The 12586-nt window shown below is 41.9% G+C and overlaps 1 protein-coding gene across 1 annotated transcript in view; it reads right to left on the reverse strand.

Annotated features, from left to right (window-relative positions):
* Window positions 1-4065: 4065 nt before the first annotated feature.
* Window positions 4066-12586, reverse strand: part of LOC128644513 (DDB1- and CUL4-associated factor 11-like) — a gene marked incomplete at its 3' end in the record, with an annotated part of 165635 nt that continues 157114 nt past the window's right edge. The window contains exon 10 of the mRNA XM_053697097.1: window positions 4066-4123. Within this exon, the coding sequence (XP_053553072.1) occupies window positions 4066-4123 (58 nt within the window). The remainder of the gene's footprint in view (window positions 4124-12586) is intronic.

Genomic DNA, 12586 nt, shown 5'->3' on the forward strand with positions numbered 1-12586 from the left:
AATGAGCTGTAATTCTCTCAGGAGACTGCTGCCCAGCAGCCTCATAAGCAAAACCAATTATACTTCTCAACCAGAGAGAAAGAGAAGTAGCAGAAGCTTTCTGACATTTACGTTTCCCAGAGAAACAAACAGGGAAGAAGACTGGCGAAAAATCCTTAGTCGCCTGAAAATAAAATTTTAAAGCACGCACAACCTCTAAGTTGTGCAACAAACATTCTTCAGAAAAGGAGAACTATGACAAAGAGAAGGAACAACAATTTCCCGATTACATTTTTTTGTCCGAAACCACTTTAGGAAGGAACCTAACTAAGTACGAAGAACCGCCTCATCGGCATGAAAGATGAGATAAGGAAAATCACACAGCAAAGCTGAGAGTTCCGACACTCTCCCAACAGAAGAGATAGCAATAAGAAACAAAACCTTCCAAGATAACAACTTAATATCTATGGAATGCAATGGCTCAAACGGAGCTTGTTGCAAAACTTTAAGAACAAAGTTAAGGCTCCTAGGAAGAGCAACAGATTTAAACACAGGCCTAATACTGACCAAGGCCTGACAAAAATAATGCATATCTGGCACGTCCACCAGATGCGTATGCAGCAAAAAAGATAATGCAGAAATCTGACCCATCAGAGAACTGACTGACAAAACCTTTTTCCAGACCTTCCTGTAGAAAGGACACAATTCTAAAAAGTAGCCCTTGGATTCACACCAATCAAGATATTTACGCCATATCTTATGGAAAATCTTTCTCGTAACAGGCTTGCAAGCCCGACTCAGAAAAACCACACATAGACAGAACTAAGCGTTCAATCTCCAAGCAGTCAGCTTCAGAGAAACTAAATTTGGATGAAAGAAGGGACCCTGAATCAGAAGGTCCTTCCTCAGACGAAGTCTTCAAGGTAGAAAAGATGACATCTCCACTAGGTCTGCATACCAGATCCTGCAAAGCCACGCAGGGACTATTAGAATTGCTGACGCTCTTCTGTTTGACACAGAAACTTGAGAAGATCCCAAATCAAGGGAACAATAAAACCTTCAGGTCTATGTTCGATATGAACAGGCCCTCTTAAAACAAAGGAGAAAGGATACTACTTTAAAGGTAAGAGTCTGAGTAACTTGAGGTAATTACCTAGATCCCATTCCCAAACTGGGACTGAACTATCATTACCAGAGAGGAAGATCCTGAACTCTGTTCAAGGAATGCCTCTCATCATATCTGGATTGCAGATACTCTAAAAGGCATGAGTGACCCAGCAGAAAGAGGAACAAGAAACTTTCCTTTAGTCTTACTCTCTTGATGTGAGGTAGGAAAACCCTTTTTGTACCCTTAAAGTCAGGAGGATAATTCTGCTAGACCAAGTCCAAACAAGGTCTCATCCTTAAAAGGAGACGCCCTAAGCGTGGATTTGGAGGAAACAAAGTATTGAACCTGCAACTGCAGAACTATAAAGCCTAGGTTGTACCACTAAACCACAGGTAGGCTTCTCAGCTGACCGAGAATTCAGCCACAATGCCCGGCAGCTAGTGCAGCAAGTCCAATAAGATAAGACAATGCTCTAAATGAACAATCAAACCTCCAGCTTCTTATCCATGGATCGGTAAAGGTTCAGCTACCCTCCATAGTGATAAAAAATTATCTGAGCCGTAGTAGAAAAGCTCCCTTCTACTTAGGGCATTGTGCATTTTAATGGGGTCAACAACAGGAAAATCCAATAAAGGACGGGAGACAGGGAGAAAGGTATCCCTTCTTCTCCTACACCTGTGAAAATTTCCATAGCACATCTCGAAACATTTCCACAAAGGAAGGAACATCATATAAATGATCAAGTTTACAAAACTTCCAAGGGTTGACAACGACAGGGATATTGATGTCGTCCAAATAGCTAAAACCTTCTTTTAATAGTATATGAGGTGTGCAAGCATACATCTAAAGGAGATGACTTCAGCATCAGATGAAGGAATTATACTGTCCAAATCTGAGATTTCACACCCAGAAACTACCTGCGAATCTTCCTCACCAGACTTCGTAGAGAGAAACACCTGCGTAGCAGAAAGTGGAGTAGAAACCATACTATATGAACTTTAAATGTCCTCTTACATTTTCCTGTAGTAAAGTAAAGACAGACAAAGCAGATGATATCGCAGAGGATACCTGAGCTGCAAAAGCTGTAAGCAAATACACTCCTCCAGGAGATTGAGAGGAACTGCAGGGCACTGCATGTGACGCCATAGAGGCTTTGGACATGTAAGGAGAAAGCTGTGGCATTGCCTGAACAGCATCATCCTGGGAGACATAAGGCTCAGAATGATCTGTACAAGTTGCTAAAAAAACGGCCCAGGAAAACATAATCATTTGTAAACTGTCTAAACTTATCCTTAGAGGTGAAAAGCTCCAACAAGAAAATCTTAATTTAAAAGAGATATTCTAAACATGAGAGAGACAGAAGAGATTATTAAAAATAATTTGTTCATCAAGCCATAAACAATTGTTCCTAGGAGCAGACCACTGTTCCAACCCAGAACATTAACCCCTTATTCAAGAAAATATGTAATAAAATAAACCTTTAGACTTAAAGATTTAATGGAACATAAATATAAAATGAACGTTTTGTGCTAAAAACGTTACTAACATTCACCTGCAAATAAGTATACTGAAACAGTGCATATAGGGCAAAGAAGAATAATTCTCATATTGCAAACAGAGAATAACTTGTAATGGGACATAAAGACACTAAAATCTATTTCCCATTAAACATCCGCCTGCAGGTGATTTATTTAAGTGGACAGAACAGCTTTCAAATGGGACATAATGATACAGCATCTATTTCCCAATAACATCCGTCTTGCAGCAACAACTCTGCATCCAGACCCAGCAACTAAAAATGGCGCCGCTCCGACTCGAGAAGAAGGAGGCGTGGCCAACAATCGTCACGGAATGAAATGTTTCACTCCGCCGACTAAGTCACATTCGCTGAAAAAGCAAGACCCAGCTCTCCTCTAATACATGAGGAGTTCCTGCAGACAAGAGAGGAAAGCGCGCTCCTAAAAGTCCACGCAAAGTACACTATAAAAACAAAATAGGACCTAGAGGGGCTGCAGATTCAAAAGACAAACTCTAAAATTCTAGATGACTAGAACCTTGCAAAGAGAATATTTAATACAAATTAGATCATAGCCCCCAAAGGAGCTTAAACCCTTCATTGCAGTGAAAGTGGTTAACCCCTAAGTCTCCCTAATCACATGCAATAAAAGTGCCTGCACACTGCCTTAACATCCTTCATAAAGGAACTTGTCCCACATAAAAAGCAGAGGGTTCTTAACCCCTTCAGTGCCAGACCCCTAGCCCCAGAAGACAAAAAGGCACTTACCTGCATTCTAGCCGTCCGGCAGGAGGACGACTTACATGACGTGAGAGGACGCCACTCCTCACAGAGGCCTGTAAACAGAGAAAGAAAAGAGTAAACCTACTCAGGCTTTCTATACTCTGGGCAGCAAATATGTTAGGAAAACGCAGCAAGGCCCACCTTACAAGTTCCTAACTGCTTTAAAGCCACCACTGCCCTACTGAAGAGACTAACGTGGAGTACAGCTAGACCCAATCTTGAAGGACAGATCAGAGTAAACCTACTCTGTCTAAAAATAATAAAATTTTGCTTAAAGTAAAAGTAAATCCAATTTTCTTCAGACACCAAAACTTTACTTTCTCCATGCACCAACCAAGGCAAATAGAATGACTGGGGATTGTGGGAAGGAAAGTGATGTTTGGCAGCTTTGCTGTGGTGCTCTTTGCTTCCTCCTGCTGGCCATGAGTGATATTCCCAACAGTAATTGATGATTGCATGAACTCACTGTATCTTAAAAAATAAATAATGGGTGGCTGTTTAAATGCTGCTGGCTAAACCACCACCCACATTGAGTGATTTGAGCAGATGGCAGAAACAACCAATCAAGTACTGTTCAGCTGTCATATAGATACTAACTAGAGCACTTCTGGTTAGAACATCCAAAAACAATGATAATGAGAGATAGATATAGGAGGTTATAGGACAGTGTGTGCTTTACCTTGAGCGTTCTGAGATTCTGCTCCCGGTCGTACACATACACACACCCGTCATTAGCTCTAGAAAGAAAAAGGGCAACTCATAAGCTTGTATGCAAGAACCATTAAAAGGACACAAATTGTAAGTTGCTTTATAATGTACCATCGTATGTGTGAAAAATGCAGCAACAAATAACGTAGCATTATTTTGCCAAACAACCAGATTGTTTTATATTTTTTCTTTCACATAATTCTCTATCTCCTAGAACAAAAGGACCCTTACTAATCAGTCACAAACTAATATACATGTAATGGATTTTACCATGAATTGTTGTTTTCACATGCACAGTTAAAAAAATAATAATAATAGATAAGGGCAGCACTGCTATCTTCCCTTAGGGTGGTTTAGCCCTGATGTACTTAATTAATAATAATAATAATAATAATAAGGATAATGTATTAAGGGCCAGATTACAAGTGGAGCAATATTTAACGCTCCTGCTCGCGCTTACGCTGCTAGAAGTAAGCTTTTTGCATGTGTTGGGTAGCGCTCGTATTACAAGTTGAAAGTAAACAGTAACCTGATGTGCGCAAAAAGCCAAACTTCAAATATTGTGTGAGCCTTCACATATTCCCCCATAGAAATCAATGGAGCAAAATAAAGTGGAAAAAAAAACCTAACACCCTACTCGCACGTAAACCCGATCACATATTCTTAAGTGAGCTAACCCGACATGAAAATATGAATATTTCACATTGTTCTTCACATAGCAGGATATGTTCTATTCATTCATAAATACATACATACATACATATACGTTACAGGTAAAGTCATCTATCCTAGGATTACCCAAACGCTTCTGGATAAAGCTAATTGCTTGCTTAAAGTTAATCACTGCGCTCAGCTGATCACAGCACTTTTAACAGCTACAGAACCTAATCTGTAAGCACACATATACAGTATACGGTGCACTTTAATTCCCCCATTTTCACTGCTTTTTTTTGTCTCTGCCTGGGGGGGGGGGGGTACAAGGTAGAGAAACCCTGCCGATCCTCTGGCATCCACCCCAAGTGAACCCCCCAGACGGAGGCAAAAAAAAAGATAGTGAAGATGGGGGAATTACAGTGCAAGCATTAGCTTTATCCAGAAGCGTTTGGGTAATCCTAAAATTACCCGGGTAAAGCCTGATGTATGATCAGCTTTACCTGTGTAATCATAGGATTACCCGATATCTGACTTTACCTGTAACACACACACACACATACAGTATATATATATATATAAATATATATATATATATATATATATATATATATATATATATATATATATTGGAATGTGACATTTACAGTAAATACATAGTTTAACACTATTAAATATGACTATTGTATAAATATGCTTTCCATCTTAATGGGAAGAGAATCCACTGCTTCATTCATTACTTGTGTTAATTAAGAACCTGCCACCAGGAGGAGGCAAAGACACCCCAGCCAAAGGCTTAAATACCTCCCCCACTTCCCTCATCCCCCAGTCATTCTTTGCCTTTCGTCACAGGAGTTTGGTAGAGAAGTGTCGGAAGATTCGGAGTAGTCTCTTATGGAGGGTAGTACTCTTCACTATGGGACTGGAGTTTTAAGTAGTCCTGTCAGCATCTCAGTGAGAGCATGGGTGAAAGATAGAGTCCGGAGATGCAGGGAGAGTCTTTCTGCAAAACCATCCCGACTCAGATTAACAGCTCCATAAGCAATCAGCGTTGACGAGTTGCCTGCTTTCAAGTCCATGTCAGGAGCGATGCTACTAATCTGTCATACTTGAAAGGCCGTGTTCCCGTTCCACGGCATAGATTCTGGTAAGATCGTTTCATTTTTTTATACATGTATGATAACGCTAGAAGACAGGGTCACAGTGAGACTCCTTTTATCTGTATAGAATCAAAGGTTAATTTCTCCTGAGGGGGATTTCTGAACAGGGGGAATAATCTTATATTTTTATTTGATTTTATGCTGCTTTTATGTGTGAGATGTTATAGGCTCATAGGCTGTTTTGGAATATACAGGTTTCACTTTCACTTTGAGAGCAATGCAGCTTACAAGCTTGGCGCGCTTTTTCTCATAGCAGGGACAGTCCTGCATTGTGCACCATGTGATTCTTTCCCTCTTTCCTGACCGGGTATCTATCAGAGAGGAGTCCTAACTCTCTGTACTGTCTGGGTCATGGGAAGTGGTGAGTGCCCCAGCCATTGGGATATAAAGGTGCAATTTTTTTGAATAAAATAATGTTTTATTTCTATAGTTCTCCGGTTATTGCACTAGTGATGGAGGATTCCTAATGAGTAATTCCTGTTTAAATTGTGAGGAGGCCTTAGTACTGCCCCCTCAATTATGTTCCATATGCCTTGATAATGTGATAATATCAAACATGTTTGATACCACTGAGCCGTCCACCTCTGAGGAGTTGTCGTCCAGGGAGGTGCGTACCCTACATGCTCATCTCTCTACACATGCAGTTTCCCATAGCATTGCTGATCCTTCATCTGGAGGGGGGCATTTTTTCACCAGATGTTACTGCACAGCTCAGACGGCGGTGTCTGTGGTCTTTAATGCTTTACCTCGCCCTGCTAACCGCAAGCAAAAGGTTACATATTGCACTCCTTCCCAGAGTACATCAGATAATTTATTGGGTTTAACTGATAGGGTTATCAAAGGATGAAGCTCTTTCTGAGACTTCAGAGTATGAAAATTCTGGGTCGGAATCTGCTGCCTCTAAACCTCCGGCTGCAGAGGTACCAGACTTAAGTTTTAGGAATTTGCGATTTCTTCTAAAGGAAGTTTTTTGTCGAATTCAGTGGTTCCAGAGGCCAAATTGCCAGAGGAACCTTTGATTCCTAAATTGGATATAGTTTGAGCACAGGGTGGTACCTTATCCTTCCTTGCTCCTGTTAGATGCTGAACATATTAAGAATGAATGGGACTGGATTGTTCCTCTCTTCTCCCTTTAACAAATCGTTCCCGGTCCTGGAATCTCAATGGAGTTGTGAGGTTCCGTCCCAAAAAGGGATGGCGCTATCTTCACCCTTGCTAAACGTATTACTATTCCGTTTGAGGATAGCTCTTCGTTTTAAGAGCCCATGGATAAAGGATGGAAACTCTGTTAAGAAAGTTGTTTCAACATACGGGATATTGGTTTCATCCGGAGGCGGCTGTTGCCGCGGTTGCTGGAGAAACTACCTTCTGGTGTGACTCCTTATAGGATTGATCGGGGTGGAGAGGTTCCCTCGACATTACTCAGGAAAGATTTACTGCCTTGAGGGTTACTAATTATTTTATCTGTGATGCTATTAGGCAGATTATTTGCCTAAATGCTAAGACTTCAGCTTTTTCTGTTAAGGCCCGTTGGGCTCTGGCTGAAGTCATGGAATGCGGATATGACTTCTAAGTCTAGACTTCTTTCCCTTCCCTTTAAGGGAATGATTTTGTTTGGTCCAGGCCTGGACTCAACTATCTCCACGGTCACAGGGGGCAAGGCTGCCCTTCAAACGCAAGAGAATATGAATGAGTAAGGGACAATTTTCGTTCTTTTCATTTTGATAAAGCCCATGTCAGCAGTCCTCCGCTAAGCCTGAGCAAACCAAGAGCTCTTGGAACCCGGCTCAGTCCTGGAATAAATCCAAGCAGAGCAAGAAGCCCGCCAAGTCTAAGTCGGCATGAATGGGCGGTCCCGGTCCTCTTTTGGATCATGTAGGGGGCAGACTGTCACTCTTTTCAGTCGCCATGGGTCCTGGAGGACATAGCTCAGGGTTACAAGATAGGTTTCAAGTCTCAGCCACCCAAGGGCAGTTCCTCCTCTCTCTCCTGTCTTCCTGATCAGAAAGGAGGGAAGCCTTTCTGGGGTGCGTACGAGATCTGTCCTCTTAGGAGTTATTGTCCTGGTGCCTATCGCAGTGAGAGTTTTGATATACTATTCAAACCTTTTCGTGGTTCCAAAGAAGGAGGGCACTTTCCTTCCGATTTGGACCTGTAGTGCTTAAACAAGTTTTTAAATGTCCCCTCGTTTAAAAGGGAGACAATAGGTCCATTCTTCCCCTCGTTTGAGAAGGGCAGTTCATGTACCAATCCTCAAAGACCACTTCCAGTTCCTAAGGTTTGCGATCCTGGACCAGCACTTCCAGTGTATTGATCTTCTGTTTGGTCTAGCTGGTATAGTGGTGAGCATAGCTGCATTCTAAGTATTTGACTCGGGTTTGATTCCCGGCCAACGCAGCATTCTCCAAGAAGTTTTTCGGAGAGTGGACCATTCGGAATCTAGTACCAGGGTAGAATTCTCGGGTACTATAATAGTCTACATAGATATGAGAATATTTCTAACAGACCAGAGATGTTGCAGGCTAGCTTCGACATGTCTTGCCCTCCAGACCTCCATAAGTCCATCTGTGGCTCGGGGTATGGAGTTGATTGGTCTCATGGTGTCCAGCATGGACATGATTTCCTTTGTCAGGTTTCACCTCAGATTGTTGCAACTGCGCATGCTGAAGCAGTGGAACGGCGATCATTCGGATCTGTCTCAACAGATTTCTCTGGACAACCAATAGAATCGCTCTCTTGGTGTTTTTGTCCGGATCACTTGTCCCAAGGAATGTCTGTCTCAAGACCATCCTGGGTGATTGTGACTACGGTTGCGAGTCTGTCAGGATGGGGAGCTGTTTGGGGTGCCAGGAATGCACAGGGCCTATGGACTCAGGAGGAAAAGCTCCTTCCCGATCGTGTTTTGGATCTTCGGGCAATATACAATGCTCTGAAGGCTTGGCCTCTGCTGGGTTTGTCCCAGTTTATCAGATTCCAATCAGACAATATATCCTCGGTGGCTTACATCAACCATCGGGGGGGAACGAGTAGCTCCCTAGCTATGAGTGAAGCATCTCGGATTCTGGAGTGGGCAAAGAACCACATTTGATCGCTGTCAGCGATCCACATTCCAGGTGTGGACAACTGGGAAGCGGATTTCCTCAGCAGACAATACTTTAATCTGGGCGATTGGTCTCTCCATCCTGAGTGTTTGCGGAAATTTGAAAGAGGAAGATCTTATGACGTCTCATTACCAAGTTATCCAGATATGGGTCAAGGTACAGGGATCCTTAGGCGGAGCTAACAGATACATTAGCGGGGCCTTGGAGGTTCAATCTAATTTATCTTTTACAGCCATTACCACTACTTCCTAGTGTAGTGGCTCGAATCAAGCAGGCATCAGTGAAACTGATTGCTCCGTCTTGGTCGCAAAGAATATGGTTCGGACTAGTGGGGATGTCGTTATCCCCTCCGTGGAAGTTACCTTGTCGCAGGGATCTGCTGACAAAGGTCTCTTTGTTCATCTATGTCTAGATATCTGAGGCTGACTAAGTGGAGATTGAACGTTTAGTCCTAGCCAAGAGAAGGTTTTACGAGAGTGTTATTTTTACTCTCATTCAAGCTTGTAGCTGTTTGCTCGTCGCATCTATCACAAGGTATGGAGGACCTACTTATTCTGTTATCCAGGATGAACTGGAGAAGGGCTTTTCTGCAAGTGCCCTTAGGGGACAGATTTTGGCCATGTCTGTGTTACTGCACAAGAGGTTCGTTGAGCTTCCTGATGTGCAGTCACTTGTTAAGGCTCTGCTAGGATCAGACCTGTGTTTAGATCTATTGCTCCTCCTTGGAGTTTAAATCTTGTTCTTTAGGTTTTGCACGGGCTCCGCTGGAGCCTATGCATGAAGTAGACATTAAATTATTGTCTTGGAAGGTTCCTTTTCTACAGGCTATTGCTTCTGTGCACAGAGTATCTGCGATTACTGCCTTGCAATGTGTCCCTCCTTATCTGGCTTTCCATGCTGATAAGGCTGTTCTACGAACCAAGTTAGGTTTTCTTCCTAAGGTTGTGTCAATTAGCAACATCAATCAAGAGACTGTGGTTCCTTTCAATGTAATTCTGGATGTGATTTGTGCCTTGAAGTCCTATTTTCAGGCCACATAGGAATTTAAACAAACTTCTTTCTCTGTTCGTTCTCTTTCCGGGAAGCGTGGGGGTCAGAGGGCCTCTTCGATTTCCTTATCTTTTTGGCTGAGGAGTGTCCTCCGTTTCGCATTGAGACAGTGGAACATAAGCCTCCTCTGAGGATTACGGCTCATTCAACTAGAGCTGTGGCCTCTTCTTGGGCCTTTAAGAACGCGGCTTCTATGGAGCAGATTTGTAAGGCGGCTACTTGGTCCTCTTTACATACTTTTGCAACATTTTACAAATTTGATGTTTTTGCTACGGCGGAAGCAGTTTTTGTAAGAAAGGTTCTGCAGGCTGTGGTGCCCTCAGTATAGGGTCCGCCTCCTTTTACCCTCCCGTTTTTTTTCATTCAGTGTCCTCTGGAGCTGAAGCAGTGGACTCTCCTCCCATTAAGATGGAAAACATAAATAATGCTTACCTGATAATTTCATTTCCATCTGTGGGAGGAGAGTCCACTGCTCCCGCCCGTTTCTCCGAGGGCCGGACCTAAATTTAATATTATTCTGGCACCATTTATACCCTGATATTCTCCTACTGTTCCCTTGGCAGAATGACTGGGGGATGAGGGTAGTGGGGAAGATATTTAAGCCTTTGGCTGGGGTGCCTTTGCCTCCTCCTGGTGGCCAGGTTCTTAATTCCCACAAGTAATGAATGAAGCAGTGGACTCTCCTCCCACAGATAGAAATGAAATTATAAGGTAAGCATAACTACATTTTTTACATGTTTTCATCTACTTAACTGCAAAGGGCTCCAATGCACGCGCACGCACACACACACACATATATATATATATATATATTTGTGTTTATATGTGTATATATGTCTGTAAATACACACTCACACATCTATATCTTTAGACATGTGTGTGTATGTATCTCTATGTTAAAGCCCTTTGGCTGCCTTTTTTCTAACACCTGAGACCTCATATCTTTGAGCCCTTATAACTTTTTTGTGCAAATTTTTTTTATATAATTTTGAAAGAGTGGTGTTATGAGTGTAACTGTACTTTTCAATGTATTTTTTATGTGTTTTGTGACACTTTTTAATTTTGCAAAATAGTTAACCAGAGCTCTGAGGACGCAGTAATCATTCTAGCGTAAATTGCGATTGTGCTCACGCGATCGTAATTACTTTTAACTTGTAATAAACCCAAAACCCCCGCGATAAACCCCTTTTCATTCGTGTGTAACGTTAGCACTCCCCTTGTAATTTGGCCCTAGATAGGCATTTAAACAGACATATATTACTTTATAATCTCCATCTAATAGAAAATATATATTTATATTGACACAATAATATTCACACTTAAAACTACCTAGTATGCATACTGCTATTGCAAAAAAAATGCTTTTCCTATAATGATTGTTGATGCAAAACTGATAATTTAGGACAGTACAGGGACAGTATACAGTGATTTTTTTGTCTCCCCTTTGATATATTCCCAGTGATACATATTACCTGCTGGAGTTTATTACATTGTTTACTATTTACCTTTATTTTGCCATTTGAAATAGCTGCTTTTGCCAATACTGACTATTTGAATATGCAAGTACTGATGATAGAAAAGCTATGTAAATGAGAATGTTAAAAAAATTTTTTAAAAAATTACACGACCCAGTAGGGACAAAGAAATAAAACAATGTTCATTTTCCATTATTCTCTCCTAATCATCTAAACATCTCCGATCAGACGAGATTATATAAAATTATCCTCCAGCACAGCGAGATCCCTAGTGAGATTCTAAAAATATAATTTATGCTTACCTGATAAATTCGTTTCTCCTGTAGTGTAGTCAGTCCACGGGTCATCCATTACTTATGGGATTATAACTCCTCCCTAACAGGAAGTGCAAGAGGATCACCCAAGCAGAGCTGCTACATAGCTCCTCCCCTCTACGTCATATCCAGTCATTCGACCGAAACCATACGAGAAAGGAGAAACTATAGGGTGCAGTGGTGACTGGAGTTTAATTAAAATTTAGACCTGCCGTAAAAACAGGGCGGGCCGTGGACTGACTACACTACAGGAGAAAGGAATTTATCAGGTAAGCATAAATTATATTTTCTCCTGTTAAGTGTAGTCAGTCCACGGGTCATCCATTACTTATGGGATGCCAATACCAAAGCTAAAAGTACACGGATGACGGGAGGGACAGGCAGGATCTTTACACGGAAGGAACCACTGCCTGTAGAACCTTTCTCCCAAAAACAGCCTCCGAAGAAGCAAAAGTGTCAAATTTGTAAAATTTTGAAAAAGTGTGAAGTGAAGACCAAGTTGCAGCCTTGCAAATCTGTTCAACAGAGGCCTCATTCTTAAAGGCCCAAGTGGAAGCCACAGCTCTAGTAGAATGAGCTGTAATCCTTTCAGGAGGCTGCTGTCCAGCAGTCTCATAGGCTAAACGTATTATGCTACGAAGCCAAAAAGAGAGAGAGGTAGCCAAAGCTTTTTGACCTCTCCTCTGTCCAGAATAAACGACAAACAGGGAAGAAGTTTGACGAAAATCTTTAGTTGCCTGC

Source organism: Bombina bombina, unplaced genomic scaffold (genome assembly GCF_027579735.1).
Source record: "Bombina bombina isolate aBomBom1 unplaced genomic scaffold, aBomBom1.pri scaffold_798, whole genome shotgun sequence".
Lineage (NCBI taxonomy): Eukaryota > Metazoa > Chordata > Amphibia > Anura > Bombinatoridae > Bombina > Bombina bombina.